Source organism: Bos taurus, chromosome 4 (assembly GCF_002263795.3).
Source record: "Bos taurus isolate L1 Dominette 01449 registration number 42190680 breed Hereford chromosome 4, ARS-UCD2.0, whole genome shotgun sequence".
In the NCBI taxonomy this organism is placed as follows: Eukaryota; Metazoa; Chordata; class Mammalia; order Artiodactyla; family Bovidae; genus Bos; species Bos taurus.
In genome coordinates, this window is record NC_037331.1 from 114685868 (window position 1) to 114709026 (window position 23159).

Here is a 23159-nt window from a genome sequence, read left to right on the forward strand (position 1 = left end):
GGAGGAGAAAGGAGAGAGAGGGGAGGGATTGCTTACTTGTAATTAATTGTTAACAGAACTACAATCCTCTACAACTCACCACTGGAGGCCTGGTTTGCTCTCAAAGGAATACATTATGAAACTGATATATTAATTTGAAACACTTCATTTAAAATGCTACTGAAATACAGCAGTATATTATAAAATTCTAAGGTTCCTAATAAACTACTTAAATTGATGAACATAAGAAATTCAGTTCACAACATAAAGGCCAAGTGGTTATGATCTAATGAAGTACTATTTTTGAAAACCTCCTCTGCTGAAGAAATTTCACCTTCTCTAGAGACTCTCTCAGTAGATGTCAGTCTTCAAACCCGTGTAAATCCCTAAGCCTCCGCTTATATGTCAGCAACAAAAAACATGGTGGAAAGGCAAAATGAAGAAAAAATTCTTATAAAGTTATCGAAGTACATTTAAAAGTACTTAAGTTTTCTTTAAACATTTAATATTTCAATCAAATGCGTCTAAAAACATATTTCACAGGAGATTTAATAGAAACTTTCGGTATTACCATGAAAGCAATTAGTATATGAGCACCTGAAGTAGATCACAGTCATGTGTTTTAAATATTTTCTCATAAAGTGATACAAAAAGAGAACCTTGTTCCACATCAGAACAGTGTATCAACAAGCCTTGAATCAGCAAGTGAAGCCCGTTTCCTATGCAACTAAAGCATGGCCGACAAGCTGCTTGAGATCAGCAGCAACTCGCGAGGCGGCGATGACAGTGGCAGCTGAACAGAAAGGAGAGTACGACCAGAACTGAGACAGAACACAGCGGAACCAGTAACAAACACGAAGACGTGGCTCATATAAATTGGGATCAACCAAGAGGAAAAAAATATATGTACCTGCTCTCTCACACACATGCCCATACCATTCTGGAACATAAGTCAACAGAAAAATAATCATAATGTTTTCTCAGTTGGAGCAGAAGACTCTAAGGAGACTTATCAGTAAAACTTAATAGGAATATTTATGATGTAAAATCCTTGAAGGATGTAAATTTCTGAACCAAAATTAGAGATTCAAATTTTCACTGCGAAAGTCTTTTCAGAGCCAAAACTACACAATTAGTATATGCTATTCAAAAAAGGAAAGGAAAATAAAATAAAAACTGAGGAGGAAGAGAACTAGTTTGAAAAGAAAAACCCCGCTTGGTAGGAGAGAAAGTAAGTACCAAGCAGAATACTCAGAGAAAGGCATGTATAGAGTGCGCATTTACTGTGTGTGTCTCTGCCATAGAGAAATATGTAAATTCCATGTGGCAACTCCTTTGCCTCTGGTATAAACTGCTGCCTTTTGAAAATAAAATATATATGAATTTTAAATAGAAGAGACTAATTTTTACATTAAAGAAAATTTGATTTAACCTTTCTACTTTTCTTTAGCATTACGAAATTAGATGACCAGATATTATTATTCCTATAAAAAGTTAAATTTTAAATCACTAAAAGTAATCTAAATCATGAGACTTAAAACTCCAAACTACTACTGTGACTAAACACTTTGCACTGTTTAGTATCTTGCTATTTTCTAAAAATACTTCAGAAAGTAGGAAATTTTGTAGAACACGTAATTCTTAGCTACAGCATCTTCATTTTGCCTTGCAGTTTCACTCAAATCCCACTGAAAAATATCTGAAATGCACCCATAAAGGATAGAGCCCACAAAACTTTACAGAATAATCGTGGAACTCTCTTCACTTCCTGAACATCAACAGTATAATCCTAAATTTTTTGTGTATGAAACCATTGAAATTTTTCACAAAAAGTCAACAATAGGAAAACCAAACTGAGAAATCCTCCTGCATGAAAAATTCCCTTAGTAAATTTTGATGTTCAAGCAGTCAAAATATGTATAATGAACAGTACCAATAAACAAATACATCTGAGGGGAAAAATAAATGTTACACCATACCCAAAACTTGACTTTTTTAAAGCTCTATTGTTCCTACAGCATAGAACTAAAAAAATTTTTTAGTGGTTTCTAATAGGTTGCATTTAAATTCCGATAAGATCACTTCAAGCTCAATAAATTAGTCTTCATTAATAGTATTTTTTTTTAAGTGGCCAAAGCACATACGTCAATATTACGTCTCAGTTCCACCTAAAGACAGAAAAAAACTGCCCTCGAAACCAAAGCTACACATACACCATTCTACTTGATAGAACTGCTCCAGCATCTTTCGTGTCAGAATCATTAAAATCACCATACCTGTCTGGACCGAGGTCTCCCAGGAGAAAACTTCCTTTTGGTAATAGCTGGTTTGCCCATGCCAATTTTGGGGGTGACTGAGATGTACGTGGTTGGCAGGATGTTTACAACAGAGGCGTTGGGAGTGGAAGGGTAACTGTGCAGCATGTCACGGGAAGGCAAGTCGGAAGAAAGTGCTGGAGAGGAAGACACGTGAGCCTTGCTTGTGTCTGCTGCTGAGGAAGACGATGACTCGGTCTCAGACGATGGTTTTACAGATCTGCCCTCTTGGCATAAGCCATCTTTCACTTGACTCTCGACTGCAGGAGCCGCGTCCAAGTCCATAAATGCAGAAGGCTCAGGGTTTTCTCTCTGTTCCCTTTCTACAGCCAAGTGTTCTGCAGAACATAAAGAAGTGCTTTCCCCATCTGGGGACACTAAGGTTTCCAATGGGATAATGACAGACTCAATGGTGACTTCGGGAGGCCGAGACTCTTCCGGCGACACCACCACATTCGGCTCCTCCACCGACTTCACTTCCTCCTGCAGCACAACCAGCTGGGGAGGAAGGACGTCAGCGCGCTCAGTCACTTCCATGCTGTTCTCACTTGGACCTTCACAAGTATGCGTCACTTTTGGACACATCTCCACTGCTTCACTGTCAACTTCACGAGAAATCTGATTTTCTGATTCAGGATTCACTTTATCTTGGGATGATTCTACAAAATTTGGAATATCTATTATGTTAATGCACATATGAATTTTAAAATTCCTAACTATGAGTAGGTATAAAACATCAATGCCTTAAATGTCTGTAGCTCTATGGTTTAAAAGTAACAGGCTTGGATGGGAAAAAAGATGGGGTAGGGAGGGCTTCCATATTGCTTTTGGTGAAAATCGCGCCTTAAATCAGAAGGTATTCATCAAGAAAGGCAATTATTAAGTTTAATAAGTGTCAATACACACCAGGGTTTATGGATTAGAGTAAGTCACAGATCAGACCAGAAAACCTACAAAAACACTGCCTTAATAGGATCCCCAGAGTTTAAGGTAATTTCTGGTAGGAATATTAAAACAGAATTAATTTCTAATATAACCATTATACATATATAATGTTTTACAGTTTGAGCACTTACAAACAAAAGGATTTAAAATTTTGTAGGTAAAATTACCCTCATTTTATAGCTAGGAAAATGAGGCTCGGTGATATTACACAATATATCCAAGTTTGAAGAGAAAAGATTAGTCTAAAAAAGGATTTTGCAATAAGCAGACACAAGATCTAACAAAGCTTCTGTAGACCGAAATGAGTAATGACCACAGACAGAAACGACTTATTTTGCTTAGCTATACTCGCTAACACAATCAACATTTTTTTGGGCTGCGGGGGGCAGGTATAATTCTTGTTCTTCCTCATCATCTATATTAACCCAATATACTTAAGAGTAAGGTCAGAGGTTCAACTGACATGAGCCCGAAGTGGCTCTATTAAGAGCGAGCACTGACGATACACAGCACTTCTTTCAAAAGCCATCAAGGTTAATTTCTAAGGCACGTTAATAAGGCTACTAATTTCCTTATTTACCATTTACCATGGTGACTGAAATTTTTAATGTTTGAAATTTTAGTGATGAAACCTCACTTCTCATTCCTGCTTTATTAAAAGGCTACAGCTGAAAAGAAAACAGCAAATAACGGATCTGATCATACTAAAATTTTTAAACACAAAAGTGCTTCAAAAATATTTAAAAAGTGATAAATTTTAAAACAGAAAATACACATAAATTAAGTAAACATTTATAGGTTTAAAACCAAAAGTCCCACCATCTGAATCTTAGTGCTATCTGGAATGCCTAAGCTACGTGCTACCAGGAGACCAAGTACCTCAAGTCTCACCAGTAAAGGGAGACACATGGAACATGAGTATGTTCTTTCTCCTTTGAGCTAGGCAGGAAGGATTAAGAGCATAAACATGCTCTATTTCTGCTTTAGAAATTCACTACCAACTGTTTACAAGAAAAGGATCACTGAACCACAGATTTAACTACCATAATGTGAATACTCCAATAGTGATCGATTCTCTGGTACTGAACAATTCTCTAATTTGAAAAAATGAACTGAGGAGACAATGACTTAATCTGCAGTGACCATAAATGTGTAACGATATAAATCAGCTCGGACAACGTGAACATGCTGCTCACCGGACACAAGAAGCCCACGCACGTCACAGCTTCCTGGAGGATCACTCCTCTGCTGCTCTCCGGGCTGGACGTGACCTGCTGTGAACAACACACTTGTGGGATCTCCAGAAAGGAGTCAAAATTTCTGTACTTCTCTAACGCTGCTTTCTCAACAATATTTTCAGTAAGATATTTATCCTACTGACAAATACTAATTTCAAATTTAAGCACAAAACATCTTGTTACTACTATTCATTTGAAGTAGGATATGAAGATGAAACAAGGAATCTGGTTTGCATATTATAAGATTATTATAGTTTTGTCTTATTTTTCTTCACTTTCCATTTTTATGAAGTATAATTTTCAATGAGAATTTTTAAATATAAATTTAACCTCAAAAAAATCTCAAGAACTTTTTATGTATAAACTCAACCTATATAACATACAGTATCACATACAACCCCAAGGACTTTGAGGGGAGACCAAGATGAAATTTAGTAAGTGGTTTTTCCCCAACCTGGTCTCTCATTAATTCCAGATCCTCAGGTACAATAATAGCTATTACCAATATTGCAAAAACCATAAATGAAATATCCTTGAAATAACTAAAATAATCCTCAAGAGGACTGCTTAGACGATCTGAAACAATCTTTCATTATCTCAGCATGCAACATTTCACAATCAGCAACAGCTCTAGTTAGTAATCATATAACTAAAGAAATTGCTTCTTAATGAGAATCACTTGATCCCTAAACAAGGCATATATTTAAGTCTGCTGCTGCTGCTGCTGCTGCTAAGTCACTTCAGTCGTGTTCGACTCTGTGTGATCCCATAGACGGCAGCCCACCAGGCTCCCCCGTCCCTGGGATTCTCCAGGCAAGAACACTGGAGTGGCTTGCCATTTCCTTCTCCAATGCATGAAAGTGAAAAGTGAAAGTGAAGTCGCTCAGTCGTGTCCGACTCTTCACGACCCCATGGACTGCAGCCTCCCACACTCCTCCGTCCATTGGATGTCTAGGTTACAGCTAACTATAACATATACATGCCCTTTCCCTGATTAACTGTAATAAATTATAAAGATTTAATGAAGTTTATTTTACTTAAAAAGGCACCCCTCTAAATAATTTAATACATGAGGATGTCTTGGCAAAATTTTCTTTAGGTTACAAAAATTTCAGTATATGTTCACATATTCACTCTATATACACATTTTCTTCAGCGAACAGACTATATCCATCACCAAAAACATCCTTACCATCTGGAACAATTCCAGGTGCGGGCTCCTGACCAGCAACATCTTTATTAATTGCTTGCTCCAGAAATATCATGTGGTCTTCAGGGCCTTCAACTTCCATTTCATTGTTATAATCTTAACAAAAAATTATTCATCCTTTACCTTAGAATGAGCTTTTCTGTTTTTGCTAAGTCAACAATCATTCCCTTGTTCTAATGGGAGTAAATTATCACTAAAAATGCCATAAATTCTTCAGATTTTTCTACTTTGAACCAAACACATAATCTTATTTTTTCTAATATGGAAAATATAATGAATTAAAAAGGTTAACTCGCATTTTACTATTTTAAAAGGACATCACACAACTGTATACTGATGGAAAACTAGAAAGAAAATGTTAGTAACCAAGATATGTCTACCTAAACCCCTTGCAGATAATGAATTAGAACTTTTATAGACGCTGCCACTCATGATGATGAAAATGAAAACCAATCTGATTAGCAGGTCTGTTCCCTTTACAATCTAAGAATCTTGTTATTACATTTATAATCAATGGTATGCTAATAAAACCACATGAAATTTGTTTGGAGTAAAATACAACTAGAGTATGAAGTGCAAATTAGGTCATACAGCAAAACAATAAGGAACTTCCACTTAATGGCCCAAAAAACAGGAGAGTACACTAGTCTTGGAATTAAAATATAAGGTGAATAGTTGTGAAAAAAAAAAAAGCTAGATTAGATGTTAGCCATGAGATTCAGAGATGACCAAGAACACTTGTATGGACACTGGAGTCCCTCACTGTTCCTGAAGCGGCCCACTGGTGGCTGCCTGGCACGTCATCACAAAGAACAATCGTCCCACAGGTACCTGCAGGAAGCTCAGCCATCTCCACCTCTTCACCTGGCTGCAAGGGGCCCATCTCAGCCGCCAAGTGTTTGCAATACGTACAGATGTACTCTTCTCGGAGCTGAAGGTCAGGTTCATGATCTGCTGGTTTGTCACATTCTAAGTGAACCCATCTGTGATGATAAATATATTTAAATAAAATGCTCTAATTTAAAGTTTAATTAATATCTAAGGAAAAGAGATAATGACTGAAAAACTAGATATAGAAAGGGCTAAGGTGACAGAAGAGAGTTAGAGGAGTCAGCAATTGAAGGTTCTAGAAAAGGAGCTGTCATTTTTGGATGTCACCAAAAGTGTTGACTTTAAAAAAAAAAACACACATTTTCAAACTATTTTCTCTTTCTTTTTTCCCTCCCAATGCTTGCTTCTGGTCTTATTTTTTTGCCCACTTACATCATCATGTCTTTCAGACTCATAAAAAACATATTTAATTCCATCTATAACAGCAATCAGTACTAAAAGGATTACTGGAATGACAAAAGCTTGGATTTCAAAATATACGGCAAAGCAGATGACTACGTGAACAGAAGCACACACAAATACTTCAGTACAGTAACTATCTTCTTACCTTTTGCACATATTACAATGAAGCATGTCTTTCTGCAATTCTGGATGGTAGCACTTCCCACAGAAAGGACACAAGTTCTCCTGCTGTTGGTAACAACTGTCACACACCAGGCAATTGTGGTGCCACTGAGAACTAGAGCGTGTGCCACACTCTACACAGATTCTGCAATTCTAAACACCAGGAAAAATGAAAACAGAAACAGTTTGTTCTGCATGTGAACTGCAGTTCTGGTGTACATCTTTTTAAAAAAACCAATGACACATTTGTAGATCATATATTAAACTTTAATTTTTATGACACTAAATTTAGGGTGTATGTTTTTGAAAAAGCTGCTTGTTTTGAATATCTGATATCATTCAATTTACACTAAAACCTCCTGGAAAGTGTAAGTAGGGGATAGAGACATCCAAGAAAACATAAATGGGGGAGGAAGAAAACCAAAAACATGGCAATCCAAACTTCAAAAAAAGAAACACGATCCAGAATCAGGAAGCAGCTTGTGTTGAGTAAGTTTTGCTAAACTCCCTACTGTGAAAGCAAAATGGCCCTGCTAGGGCATTCCGTTTGTTTATGTGTAGCTCAGAAACTAAAACGAAGAATACGCGCTAAGGAAAACGATGATCCACTCCAAATGATTAGGTGTCTGAAATTATGAAAATAATCACTCAACACGAAAATCCAATATGACTGCTCGTATTTTCAGAACAGAGAGTGGCACCATCCTTAGCAAAGAACTACTGATGGCAGGCCTGGCAGAGGCCTGGGACACCTCCTCTGAGCCTGTGAGCAAGGTGGCCTTACCACCCAGGGCACAAGGCTCATAAACTGTGGGATGCTCATTACTCAACCCCAACTTTGCAATCTAAATCACCACTAAAAAGGAACTTTCTTTTTGAGCTGCCATTTTGATATAAAAGAGATGTTCACTAAAAAAGAGAAATGAGCATGAACCACAGATCTGCTAAAGTCTGTATACAGATTATAAAGTGGATGTGCTCATACATATTGATGCCAAAACCCTAAAATGTTAGAAAACAAACTCCAACAGCAAATTAAGAAAATAATAAAACCATGCCAAATGGAGTTTATTAAAAAAAAAAAATGCAAGGATGGTTAAATTTTAGAAAAAAACATGATAATAAAATTTAACATATTATTAGGTCTGAGAAGATAAACTATTTCACTAGATGTTGAAAAGGCCTTTGCAAAAAAATTAAAATCCACCCCTAATTAAAAAAAAAACTTTGCAGACAATAAAAAAGCGTGGGTATTTCCTTAATGTGAGATACACACAAATTTCAACTCAAAAGCCAGCATTTTGTTTCTAACTGGGGAATCCTAGAGACATTCCCACTAAGGGCAGAAAGGAAGCAAGGATGCCTACTATCTCCACTGTTTAACATGGTTCTGAATCAACGTAAACACCGAAACAAATGAAAACAGAGGCAAGAAAAGGAAGAGAAGAACTAACAGTACTTGTAGATGACAGCACACTCGGAAATCCTAGAGAATCTATTTTAAATGTAATAAAAGAATTTAAATAGCAAGATATAAAATTAGCAACAAAATTCAATAGAATTTACATGCACAAACAATAACTAGTTAAAAGACATAATGAATGGGAGAGTCCAATTTATACCATCAACAAAATAAGAGAAAATGTTTAAGAAGAAACTTAAGAGAACTCTCAGATGGTTCAAACTGGATTCAGAAAAGGCAGAGGAACCAGCGATTAAATTGCCAACGTCTGTTTGATAACTGAAAAAGCTGGAGAATTCCAGGAAAACATTCACTTTATTGACTACGCTAAAGCCTTTGACTGTGTGGATCACAACAAACTGTGGAAAATTCTTCAAGAGATGAGAATACCAGACCACCTTACCTGCTTCCTGAGAAACCTGCATATGGGTCAAGAAGCAACAGTTAGAACTGGTCATAGAACAACGGACTGGTTCCAAATTGGGAAAGGAGTACGTCGAGGCTGTATATTGTCACCCTGCTTATTTAACTTATATGCAGAGTACATCAGGCTGGATGAAGCACAAGCTGGAATCAAGCCGGGAGAAGTATCAATAACCTCAGATATGCAGATGATACCACCCTCCTGACAGAAAGCTTTCTGTCTTGATGAAGGAGAAAGAGGAGTGAAAAAGCTGGCTTAAAATTCAACATTCAAAAAGGAAGATGGTGGCATCTGGTTGCATTACTTCATGGCAAATAGATGGGGAAACAATGGAAACAGTGAGAGACTTTATTTTCTTGGGCTCCAAGATCACTGCAGATGGTGACTGCAGCCATGAAATTAAAAGACGCTTGCTCCTTGGAAGAAAAGTTATGACCAACCTAGACAGCATATTAAAATGCAGAGACATTACTTTGCCAACAAAGGTCTGTCTAGTCAAGGCTATGGTTTTTCCGGTAGTCATGTATGGATGTGAGAGTTGGACCTAAATCCTAAAGGAAATAAATTCTGAATATTCACTGGTAGGACTGATGCTGAAGCTCCAATACTCTGGCTACCTGATGCGAAGAGCGAACTCACTGGAAAGGACCCTGATGCTGGGAAAGATTGAGGGCAGGAGGAGAAGGGGATGACAGAGGATGAGATGGTTGGCCGGCATCACCGACTCAATGGCCATGAGTTTGAGCAAGTTAGAGGAGATGGTGACGGACAGGGAAGCGTGGCATGATGCAGTCCATGGGGTCACAAAGAGTAAGAGACGACTGAGCAACTGAACAACAACAAAGAAATGTCTAAAACCTATACAAGGAAAATTAGAAAGCATTCCTAGAAGACTTTAAACCAGGATTGAACAAATATAAAGACATACCGTGTTCTTAGGATGTCCTAACATCAAGATGTCACTATCAACATTACATTTAAAGTAACCCTGATAAAAATTTCAGTAAGATTTTTCATGGAGCCTAGAGTTCACATGCTTCCCAGGTGGCTCAGGGGTAAAGAATCTGCCTGCCAAAGCAGGAGATGTGGGTTCCATCCTTGGGTCTGGAAGATCCTCCGGAGGAGGAAATGGCAACCCACTCCCAGTATTCTTGCCCAGAAAAATCCCATGGACAGAGAAGACTGGCAGGATACTACGAAAACTGGATTAGAGTCATACATAAAAAAATAATGCAGAAACTAGAAAAACATATGAACTCTCATATAACCTCAGTATAGGCAAAGGCTTTCTAATTTTAACTAAAAACTTCAGAAGCAACAGAAGACTGATAAATCTGACTACATAAAAATAAACTTTTACATGGCAAAGAAAAAAAAAAAACAAAAAAACACCCCACAGGCAAAGTCAAAAGGCAAATAAACTGGAAGAAAATACTTGCATCATACAACACAGATAAGGGCCTTATATCCTGATCATATAAGGAACTCTTAATTGGGGTGGGGTAGGGGTCAAAATCTTCAAGAGTAACACACAAAACACAAGAAAAGACTACTCATAAAAAGGGGTGAAAATGACCCTTAAGCATAAAAAAACATGGCCAACTTCACTAGAGAGAAATGAAAATTAAACTACATTGAGGGAACATTTTTCACTCATAAGACAGGCAAAAAATCAAAAGCCAAATAGGACACCCTATTGGCAAGAATGTAGAAAAGTTCTCTCACGCGTGAGTGGCGGCAGCAGGAACTGACGCAAGTCCCGTGAAAGGGAATTTGACAATACCAAACAAAATTACATGTGCATTTATCCCCCCACCCCAGCCAACAAACCCACTTCTAGGAATTTATTCTAGAGATTTGCTCCCATATGCACAAAGTTACTGACTACAGAATCATTCTAACGTAAAATACTAGGAACGACCTAAATACTGAAGCATAGGTCACAGGTTGGAAAACTGTTTCAAATATAAGGGGAAAAAAAAGGAATGAGGAAGATTTCTATAAACTGAAATGAATTCCAGATAATAAGTAAAAAAAGTAACATGCCAAAGAGCACATATAACAATATGCTACCCTCAGTGTAGAAAAGGGAAACATGTTTGCTTACCGTTAAAAAAAATACACACAGGAAGGATAAACCAAAAGTTTTTGAAACAATGTTAATATCCTATGTACTTTTAAAAACTAAATAAGCCAAGAATGAGAAATTAAAAACACTTCAGGAATAACAGGCAAAGCACAAGGATTCTCACTATGCGATATACAAGAATGGATACGTAAGCATGAGGGGAGGCAAAGAACTCGGCGGGAGGGGTCAGAGTTGGGGTACTGGTTTAAATTCATCATTTGTAAATAATGTCCATATGTGAGTACACACATACTTACGTGTGTACTTGTACACATGCACATGTGTAAGTGTGTGTGCAGGCATGTAGTTCCTGCCTCACTTGATGAGAGGACGAAAGAAGCAAACACCCACAGAGCAGTGAGCAAAGCCAGGAGCCCATGTCCACTAAATGAACACGGCCTATTTACAGAAAGGAGGACTACCGAGTCCAGGGCAGGGAAGGTATAAGATGACTTTGGAGTATCTTGCTATGCCCAAATACAATGAAGTGCTCAAATAAATGGGAGGACATCAAACAAAAACACAGGAGCCAGCTTGAAAAGAGCACCAAAGGCAAAGATGGAACAATCGGAGCACAAAACAAATCAGGTAATAAATTATTGACAAGAACAAGGATCCATGAGTCAGTACTGACAAAATACAAATCATTTTAACATGTGAAAGAAGGGCGGATTCGGGATTACAACAGAATGCAGAGGTTGACAGGTAAACGTTTACTTAGAAAAGCGTATTTTACAAAAACCAGGTTAAAACACTGCATCAGGCATTGGTTCCTATCATCTTGGAGAAAATTTTGAGGAGCAATAAGATATTTGCAAGGTCAAGTGTCTCCTCACATAACACTTTTTTAGATACAAGAGGGAAAAACAAGTGGAGAAACCTGCGCAGATGCTCACAACTCACATCGCCTGTGAGGGAGAAGGAAGCTCCAGGTGCATCCAGGGGAGGGCCTGCCAAGGGCACAGACTTGCTCAATCTTCTGGCCAAGAATGAGGAACCATATAATCGTGAGGATGTGTCAGACAAAGACAAAAGGAGCAAAGTTCCATTTGTGATTAAAACAAACAAACAAATAATCCAGGTATGTGAGGAAAAACTCTTACTATTCAACACTGTCAATATCAAACAGACAAAGGAGGGTTTAAGAAACTTTGCAGATTAAAGGAGTCTAAAGAAGCACTACAACCAAATGGAACACCTGACCCTAGACTAGATCCTGGAACCTACAGGGAAGAGGCACACGCTGTAAGGACATTAAATCGAGTGACAAGTTGAAATACGAAGGGTAGACTAGATGGATATAAATGTGCAGAGTGATAATAGTGCAGTGATTATGTAAGAATATCCTCATTATTAAGAAATACACATTTACATACTTAAGGGTAAAGGGAACATGGTGTAATTCACCCTTCAAATGGTTCAGGGGAAAAAAAAAAATAATACACAGGGTGGAGTGGGCAGGGAGGAGGTAGAAAGGAGAAAGGGCATGATGACCTTACTGAAATCCCAACAACTAAAGCATCCAGGTAAACAGCATATGGGCATTATTTTTATTTTTCTTGCTTTTAAAGTTTGAAATTACTCCCAAATAAAGCCTTTTAAAATGCATCATATACCAGCACACTGGCGTTCTCAAGAGAGAAACAGAGAAAAGAAAGCTGTGGGACAATGACTGGTATACAAGATCCTGAAAGGAGCATCTCTACCTCAGTTCAAACAGCCACACTAGACTGACACCTCCAGGAAAGCACACCTAGCTGCCCCTGTACCTCCAGCCTCCACCACAGTGTCTGACTCAAACTATAAACTATAAACATATAAAAGACTATAAACATATGAAAGAATTCAACAGTGGAAGAAGAGTATCACTCTTCAAACTGCTCAGAGGGTAAGTACTCCTATGAAAAACTCCAGGATAATTGAGCACTTATGTCAAGCAATATGCTGAGCACTTTACAATCATTTCACTAAATCCAACACCCCTGTGAGGGAAGGACTTTAGCTACAAAATGAAACTTGGCTTACAGAAGTCAAATAAATTGCCAAAGATCTTGTATTTACTAAGTGAAAAACCTGAGATTTGACTCCACTGCCTAATCTTTTTAATCACTTTATAATACCCCCATAGAACAGAAGAAAACACACTGCACTATCTACTCATATTCTCAGCAGTATTATAAATTCTGCCACGTGAAAAATAGCAGCAATTACTGAAAACAAATCAGTAAGAGGGCAGCACAAAAGGAAGCCAGAGAACAACCTCCAGAAATAAACTCCGAATTCTGGACACATTTTCCAAGATAATGAAAACCACAACAAAGAAAATAATGATTTAAAACAGGAAACAAAATTACCTAGATGCTACTAAAGATTATTAAAGAGAAAGTAAAGAAGGTAAATGTGTTTTAAAAAAAGAAAGAAGGTGAATTTAATCAACACTTCTCTAGATCTCTCCATTGGACCTAAAAGGAGAATGACAAGGGTCAACACGGAAAGAAAAAGTTTCCAGAGTAAAAAGAAAAAAGTTGTAATGCAAAACTCTGCCAGACGAAATTCGTGTCATAGGTGGAAGGCAATAGTCTCTTTCAGGTTTGTAAGAGTCCAGAAAATTTAAGATTTTTTAAAAACAGAGGTGCATAACCATGTCTCCAAAAGACTAGTAATGAGATGACATTGTAAACTACAGAGAAGATTTTTTCCCCCTGCAAAGAAAAAGTGACATGGTCTACAGTCTGGGTTAATTTAAGACAGCAGGCAGAGAGAAAACTTCTGATTTCTTCCTTTTCAATGGGAAACATGAGCAGAAAATTTTAAAGTTTCATTTATAACTTAATATTCATAAAATACGATTCTGAATTGCAATCATTGCATGGAATAAAAAGAACTGAAAAACAGAAAGCTAAAAGAACAGACTTGTCTTAAATCAGCCAAGCATTTCAATTACATCCATTAATCTAAGTGCTTGACTATTAAACCCTTCAAAAGGTACAGTTAAAAGACACAGAAGGATCCAATATAACGATGTGAAAAGATCATATTCAGCTTGTAAACTAAAACCCCGCACGGCCATATTGTCAAGCAAAGCAAAATATCTGGTTCCCTCCTCCCAAAAAGGGGGCATACACAGAATACAGAGTAGTTTTACACTGATAAAAAGCAGATCATCATTAGCCTGACATACCTGCTTAATAACCAGCACAAAATAGTTTTTTAAAGGAAAAAAAAAAAGAGCAAAATGCAAGGAGAAATTGGTAGTGGTCAATCTAAGTACATCTGAATATGCTGTTGAATCAAACGGCCAAAAAACAGGGGGAAAGAGCTTCATTTAATTAATAAACACAAATACTACAAGTTTAAAACGTCACCATTGGAAGGCATCCAAATATACGTCATAAAGCTACACTAGCGAAACTGTCTGATTTAACACAATTAAAGCAGAATCTAATATGTTTAAGTACAACCTAAAAAAATCAATGTGCCTGAAGTTACCAGTACAAAAAATTTGAGTGCAGCCAAAGCTATAATCAAAGTTAAATTTATAGTCTAAAATATCTCTTCCTTAGGAAAGCGAAGGAAGCGATCACGAATTCAACTTCCTATTTCAGAAAAGTAAAAAGAAGAGCGGTGGTGGAGATTAAGGGTAAACATACAAACGCATCCGACGCAGATTTCTTTTTTCAACCCGGAACCGAACCAAACCAAACCATGGGACAACCCGCGGAAGCGCCCCATCCCGCAGCCAGGAAGCCACTGCTCCGAGGTTGCAGGAGCCCGAGCCGCCTCCGCCCCGGGGTTGCCCTCCCAGGTGACCACACCTGAGAGCCGTTACCCGCGGGCTAGGCCCCGCCCTGCTACGCCCCACGCCCTAGGACCAGGTGCGCGCCGGCAGGTCCAGGTGCCGGCCCTCCCACGGGGTGGAGCGGGGCGCGGGGAGCGGCCCCCGGCACCTCCTTCTACCGCCCCACCCAGGCCCCATCCCCAGGAACCTACCAGCAGGATCGCCGCCCTTTCCAAGACTCTCCGAGGAAGGACCACCAACACCTACCGCACCACCGGCCAGCACCGCGTCCCCGCAGGCAGCTTCGGGAAGCAGCCCCAGGCTGGAGCCACCTCGGGGCCTGAAAGCCCCGCGCGGGGACGCCTCCTACAGGCAAACCGCGAGGCCTCGGCTTCCAACGACCTCCTCTATCTCCGCCCCGCCCCCTCAAGGCCCCGCCCGCCCCGCCCCTGAAGGCCACGCCCCTCCAGCCGGAAGGATGCGGACACCAGCAGGAACCCGAGCGCAAAATCAAGGGCAGAGGTGATAGAAGCGCGTTTCTGTGGCCTTAGGACTAGAGTGCGAGGGCGCAGGGAGACCGCAGGTGTATTCTTTACGGTCTACATGTTTCCTGAGACCCTGACATTTTTCATGGAAATGCTAACTCTAAAAAATACAGGGAATTCCCTGGCGGTCAAGTGGTTGGGGTTCAATCCCTGGTCGGGAACGAAGGTCCCACAAGATAATCAATTTTCTAAAAAAGTTAATATAAAATGTAACTGCTCTAATATAAAAGTTAATATAAATGTATACATTTAATATAAAATGTAACTGTAAATGTAACTGCTCAGACGTAAAGAATTCGCCTACAGTGCGAGAGATCCGGGTTCGATCCCTGGGTCGGGAAGATCTCCTGGAGAAGGGAATAGCTACCCACTCCAGTATTCTTGCCTGGGGAAACCCATGGACAGAGGAGCCTAGCGGACTGTACAGTGCATGGAGGTCACAAAGGCTCGGACACGACTGAGCGACTAACACTTGCACTTTCAACTGCACTTAGCATTTGTATATTTGTTGTTAATGTTAGTCCCAAGTGCTCTCTAAGACGTGTGAAAGATGCAAGATTTTGCACAGTTAAGAATGAGGCTGTGGACCGCACAGGGAATCTGCTCGGGCAGCAGTGAGCAGCACCCGCGGAGCCAGGGGATTCTTCACACACATCGCCTGACAACAGGAACCGCAAACAGCACAGGGTAATTTATAAAGGGAAACGCCTGCGTTTTAGAAACAATTGAATTAATACCCCCGTTTACTACAGATTTCAACTGTGCCATTACAGTTCACTTCTGGACCAAAAAGGTTTCTTAAGTTTTTGAGTATCACTTTATTCATTACATCTGCCGTGCAAGGAATTGCTGGTTGGCACTTTTGAGGTCCAATTACTCTGAACACAGTAAACCCAGTCCTGGCTTTATCAAACTACTTTTATACAAATACTTATTATACAAAAGGCATTCTTTGTATGAACATTATGAAAGACAAAGAATGCCATTCTATTAAACCACATCTTGGCAATGTAGTTTAAAAAGCAAAATTATTTTAGATTAATATTTTCTAGGTTAAGCCAGTGTAATTACCATAAATCAAAGAACTTTATGCCTAGCTTCATGTCTACTCTGAAATTAAGACTACAATAATAATTAAAAAAAAAATTTCAGCCTGAGGGGGTATGTAGAGATGCCCAATGGATCTAGAAAGTCTTTAGTTCTCTAGGATCCAAATCCTAACATAGATGAAAATCAGATTAATATTCCTTAGAACTCCCCTGGTGGTCCAGTGGTTAAGCCTGTGCTCCCAATGTAGGTGGCATGGGTTCAATCCCTGGCGGGAGAACTAAGATCCCACAAGCCCAGCCCACAAGCCGCCCCCCTTCTTGCTCCGGGGAAAAAAAACAACTACTCTGTTCCTCAAGTTAGTATGATAGCACAGGGAGCATAATATATTGGATAAAGCATTAAAATGTAATACAAGAAACATGGATTTTAGTCTCTCTTCTACCTCTGCAAATTAGTAACTCAGGCAATTCACTTAATTGCTAGTCCCTCACCAGTTCTAAATTTATTAGTTTACCCTATAGATTTCAAAGGAAGCAAATTAACTATTTTTATGACTGACTCATCCTAGAGAACATTCAAAAAGTCAAAGTAAATAATGTTTGTAAACATCTTCCTAACAGAAAATACAGTTTTATTCAGCTAGTTGGGAATTAAAGGTAAACCTGAGTTATTCTCATCTTCTACTTTCACTTTAAGAATGTGAATATTTTGGCTTCCATGAACAAATAAATCTCAATTTGTTGTTATCTGCTGCTGCTGCTGCTGAGTCGCTTCAGTCGTGTCCGACTCTGTGCGACCCCATAGACGGCAGCCCACCAGGCTCCCCCATCCCTGGGATTCTCCAGGCAAGAACACTGGAGTGAGTTGCCATTTCCTTCTCCAATGCATGAAAGTAAAAAGTGAAAGTGAAGTCGCTCAGTCATGTCCGACTCTTCGAGACCCCATGGACTGCAGCCTCCCAGGTTCCTCCATCCATGGGATTTTCCAGGCAAGAGTACTGGTGGTGTTACCTAGTACTATACTAACTGCCCAGTGGGTAGAGTTCTCAGCTAGCCTATAGCATTTAGAGATTCAGACAACAGAGCCTCCATAAGTTCCTCAGGAAGCTTACAGAAACTCAGAATGCAACACCTCAAGGTCATAAAGATGCAAAGGCAACAGAAGAGATGGAGCTGGGGAGAATCACTGACTGAAAGACTACCTAGAAAAAACTTTAAATAGCTGAAAATACACCTTATTAAAAGCATCCTACCAAGCAGAAAGACTGGTATCATAAGTACTGAAAAAGTGGGAAAATGTCTGCAGATCCTAACTCTCAAAACCTGAAAGAAACTTTACATCTAAAAACAACAGAGATCTAAATGAATAAGCACTTATTAAAACTACTATGGGGGAGGAACAATATACATATGCATATACAATGATTCCAAATATTTAATACAAGTTTATACATAAATACACACAAATATATATACATGTGAAATCACAATAAAATCATCTAAAAGTCAATCTAACCAAATATACTCTGCTTTATTTCTGGATTTTAAATTAACAGATTTAAAAAATATACCTATTTTAGTATCTGCATACAGGGATACTACCTACTTCAAAGAGTTTCGAAGATTAAAGGTGAATCATTCAGGAACAATCCCTTAGCCATGAAGTACCATATAGATATTTATGTTAGATGATAGGTTCATAAGCAGCACTTTTGAAAACAGCCTAAAACTGTAAAGAACCCAAATGTTCACCACTAGGTGACTCAATGAACAAATTCTGGTACTTCTGCTGCTGCTGCTGCTAAGTCGCTTCTACTATTCAGCAATTAAAAGGAATCACTGCTGGTATGTGCAACATTGGGGGTGAACTTCAAAATAATTATGTTGGGTTTTAAAAAATGCCCACCCCTCAAAAAAAGAAAATGGTATATATTATATGACACCACTTACATAAAATTCTAGAAAATGCAAACTAATCTATGGTGAGAGAAACCATACTGTCTGGAAAATCAGAGGGAGCAGTACAGTGAACAGTGAGAACAGAGGAACTCCCAAGGGCACCTGGGAACTTTCAGGGGTTGTAAATTTGTTCGTTATCTTGAAGATGATGATGGTTTCATGAGTGTACATGTGTCTAATTAAATTACAGACTTTATATGTGTGCCGTTTGCTGTTTATCAATTATACATCAATTAAATTTTTTGTAAGTTGAATGAAATATACAGATTTGAATAGGTATCTGATTTGTCTGCTCTATATATTAAAAAAAAAACATACAGATGATATTTTTCTTAAAAAAATAAACAACTTACTTTGCATTTCCAGCCATTGGTTGGTACTGATTTCATAACTGGTTGAAGACAAAAAGTATGATACCCTTTGTCACACGTATCACACACTAGCATCTTGCTATCTTCTCCCGATTGTCTAAAAAATAAGATAGCATTAATGATGCCTTATCTTTAAACTTATGTTTGTGACATAAGTAATCATGAGAAGAATCTGTCCTGGGAACTGCCCAGTCCATAAATGCCCTCAGTGTCAGTTCTGCCTATGCCCAGATAATGACAGTGCAAACCCTCCAGAGGACGAGACAGACGTCTTCCAAAGGTCTCTAAAGGACTATCCTTACTGAACGCTCACCTATGGTGAACCTGCTTTGGTCATTTTAGGATTCCTGCAGAGAAGGAGGGGTTAAAGCAAGAAGAGTGATTTTGATGTTTATTTTTTAAACATCCCATACCCATCTTCTTTTGGGCAAGGAGTGGTAACCAATAGGTGATGCTGCATGGAAAGGAACAAATCCTGGCACGGTGAACTGGAAGAACAGTGTGATATAATACAGAGAGGATCAAATTTGGATCTGACCTACATTTGCGTTCAGACTTCTATTTTTCTAGCTGTGAGACTTCTGACTAACTCAGACTTGAGTCCTCTTGGCTTCAAGTACAAAATGTGAATGAAAATCAAAGATTACCATGAGAATTAAATGTAATTCTGGCTGAAGAGCTAAGAACATCCATTAAATAATAAATGCTAAATAAACAGATACAAGAATAATAATATTGTCATAATTATTAGGAATTGTAATTAAAAACCTAAAATCTTCCCCTGAACACTTTTTTACCCTGAAGATTGGGCCCTTGTCCTGTCCATAGTCTGTGCCTTGATTCTTGATTGTTCATCCCTATCAGAAACTAAGAATTTAATTCAAGAGGAGGGGAAAAGAAAAACTAGGGAATGCAAGAAGAGCTGAGAGAGGAACCGCTGAATAAAACCTGGGGATAAACAGAAGTAAAAAGGAAGATCGGTTAGTTGGCCTTCAGTAATTTCTTATTTAATTTAACAAATTCTACATGTACAATTGCACATTGTATCTCTTCAGCTATGTGGAAAGATCCTAGAAGAATAGCACTCTTTTCCTCACCTCTTATTCCTTCTCAAGAAGCTAGGCATAGGCTAGGTATCAACTAAGTGTTTACTGATATTTTCACGCGGTCTTATTTATTCCACATAATTCTAAGATATTGATGCTTATTGTTGTCAAATTAAATTACAAATAAAACAGACTGAACGTGGCAATGGTGAGCATCATTTCTTATAAAAATTCTCCGCTTGTAAACAATTTGAAGACTGCTGTAGATGGAGGTAACATCCCCAAATTATCATGCTAATTAATTAGTAGCATGAAAAAAAAAAAAAATCACAGAAAAGACTGGAGCAATGATCAAAGGACGGAATAAAACAAACAAGAAAAGATAACCCCACTGCAAACATTTACATCCATACAACATTTTGTTTCAGGATTACAGTGAAGGTAACTGCCTTTCAGGTAGATGGAAATTTCTTTTAAAACAGTAGATTTAGTATCAGTTGTTCCTCCTGGAATAGAAACTGAAACTTATCACCGATTCTTTGGCTCACTCTAATAACTACTTTCCATAGTGAATGGTTTATTTTCCTATTAAATTTCACCCCCAGTGTCCCTCAGGAAAAGAGGGGGGGGGAGCTGCTTTATTTTTCTAATGCTTACTTTTAATTGTTAAAATCATTCATTTAAAATTGTTGGCAAACTTAAACTGGCTTTTTAGGCAACCAGAAATTTAAACTGTTAAAATTATTTTTTGTTTAGACTTGTTTCCAAGTAATATAAGTTAATAAATATCTAGCAAGTTTTAAAGACATGATGAAGTCAGTGTGAACGAATACAGCTGCAGCATGAACAACCTTTACCATATTTACACAAACCTTTAGGACCTAATAATAGGGTCTGTCTTAAACTCAATACACACCTTTGAGTTGAAATTAAAACTTACTTGCAGTTCTGGCACACTTTGCACTCAGGACATTGCCAACCTGCCCGTTTTAATGGAGTAACCGCTATATCCAGGCACATTCCATGATAGTGCTGACCACAAGTAGTACAAAAGAACTGATCTAAGAGGTCTCCCGGGCTGTCGCACACTGCACAGTTTGCATCTTCCTTTGCTATAATTAACAGTAAAACAACGAAATTGTTGTATAAGAATTTAATATTTCTCTGACTTTACAGTTTAAAAAAATCACTCGAAGGGAATTTTCATGGTAAATCTTTCAGACACGTGAAATTATCCACATTGAACTGATATCCAATCAGAATAAGGTCTCAATAAAAACATTATACTATCTTTAATCTAATTTTAGTCACATTAAATTTAATCATATAGTTTTGCAATTATTTGTGCCTACATCTACCTGAGACCATATGCAGTTCTTATTTTATTTTATATCCCTAATACCAATGATAATCCTGGGCACCTAGTTAATGTTCAATATATACTTGCTGAAAAGAATCAAAAAGGAAAATATGAACTGAGAGACGCGTTGCAGTGCAAAAACAAACATTTTTATCTGGATATTATACATAAGGTTTTGAAATTAACTAAAGAGACAAAATTAAGAAATGCTAATATCAAGTAGATTAAGATGCTTCTTAAGCATAAACAGACTAATTTTTATTCAAATTAAATAAGGGTTTTTAAATACTGGAAAATATCATATGAGGGAGAACATTAAAGATGGAAGCTACATATTCATACACAAATACAATACTTCATATACTAATTCTATATTGATGTATATTAACTACCAGTTGTAAAACAAAACATTAAAAATCCATATAATTATCAACATCATCTATCACTAAATGTGGATTAAAAGGAATGGCACTTTTTAACACTTCTTGTACCATCTAAAATAAAGAATAAATTGCCTTGCCCAGCACAAAATTAAACTCATGCATATTACAATATAATAAGGAAAAGAATGTATTCTAAAATCATACCAATTTGGTGATATATATGAGTATGCCTGTAACTGCATTTAGTATGCTCTCAACTAAACGGTCTGATCAACTGATTGAGGACTGTTTTAAATCATATATAGGATTTTCTTCTCTTTTGCTTTCTGAAGAGCTGGTCAGTCCTCTCTGGCTTCAAGTCCTTCCTATGTGCCTTCCTTTCCCCCAGTCTAGAAACGGTTAATGATCTGTTCCTTTTCCTTATACCTGGTGTTAGTTGGCAGCTGGTCTTGTGGGCTGTAGAAGTCTTTAGCCATACAGACCTCTTATTTACAGAGTCCTTATAGAATGGTTAAAAAGACCAAAATCTGCGGTGTGAGGGCAGCGCACAGACAGGCCCTGGGCTGCCTCGAGATGTAAGCTGGGCCTGGTAGCTGCTCACCCGCCACTCATCGGAAGCTCCCGTAACTTCTCGGGCCTTACCTTTCTTGCCGTGTCGAAGCACTGACAGCCAGCATTGCACTCACACTGAAGTGTCCTACCTTGAGTTCTAGGATAGCCGCTTTCTCCTGATAACTCCTGAGGCTTCCCATGCCTCCATCTCAAGCCCTGTGCTCCTTCTGTAGCTCCACAAGGCCTCCAAATGCTGGAGGCTCTCAGGAGTCCATTCTCTTCCTCCTTTCTGAATCCCCCATAGTTTTTTTCTTTGTAATCACATCAACTTCTACACCATAAAAACATCGTAATTCTCAGAACTCTTATCACTAGCCCCAAACTTCTTTCTATCTAACCCTCAAATGTTATTTTCAAATCTTTCCGGACTTCAACAGCCACGTGTTCTAAAAACACCCAATCTCTACACCTCTAGCATAAAACTTATTTTTAAAACCGAAACCTCTCCCTTCTTTCTCGACCTGCTGGGTAAAGCAGCATTAGTGTCCCTACTGACCCTAAACTTGTCCCTAACCCAACATACTCAAATGGACACCAGTTCTTATACCCCTCTTCCATGTATCTGTACAGCTCAGTCCATCACACTCTGTCTTGGTATTAATAACTGCAGTTACCTGCTGAATGGAATGTTTGCCTAGGGTTCTGACCTTCTCCCTAATCAGCCACACATCCAGAGCAATTTTCTGCAACTGTTATGCCCTGCCTAAATTTAAACTTTATCAGTGCCTCCTTTCTCACCTTAAAAAAAACCACAAGTTTCTTGAAGTTTTGAGGCAAAAAAAAAAAGGAATGGGGGCCTTCTCTCCTTTTCCAACTAAATCTCAGAACACTATTTCCTGGTTAGATCAAGCAGTTTGCTGTGCACAGAACACAACACAACAGACTGCTCAACCCTTGTGA

General features: G+C 38.4%; 1 protein-coding gene across 21 annotated transcripts in view; it reads right to left on the reverse strand.

Annotated features, from left to right (window-relative positions):
* KMT2C (lysine methyltransferase 2C) overlaps positions 1-23159 on the reverse strand; it is a 254958-nt gene that overhangs the window by 88067 nt on the left and 143732 nt on the right. For 17 of the 21 annotated variants that reach the window (XM_024991282.2, XM_024991266.2, XM_024991280.2 and 14 more), the window contains exons 8-14: positions 20845-21016; positions 18841-18955; positions 7126-7295; positions 6519-6670; positions 5670-5783; positions 4436-4513; positions 2256-2953 (exon numbers count right to left, since the gene is read on the reverse strand). In XM_024991282.2, coding sequence (XP_024847050.1) covers positions 2256-2953; positions 4436-4513; positions 5670-5783; positions 6519-6670; positions 7126-7295; positions 18841-18955; positions 20845-21016 — 1499 coding nt within the window. Of the gene's footprint in view, positions 1-2255; positions 2954-4435; positions 4514-5669; positions 5784-6518; positions 6671-7125; positions 7296-14806; positions 15007-18840; positions 18956-20844; positions 21017-23159 lie in introns of those variants that run through there. The other 4 variants (XM_024991270.2, XM_024991268.2, XM_024991279.2 and 1 more) reach the window with 3 other exon arrangements.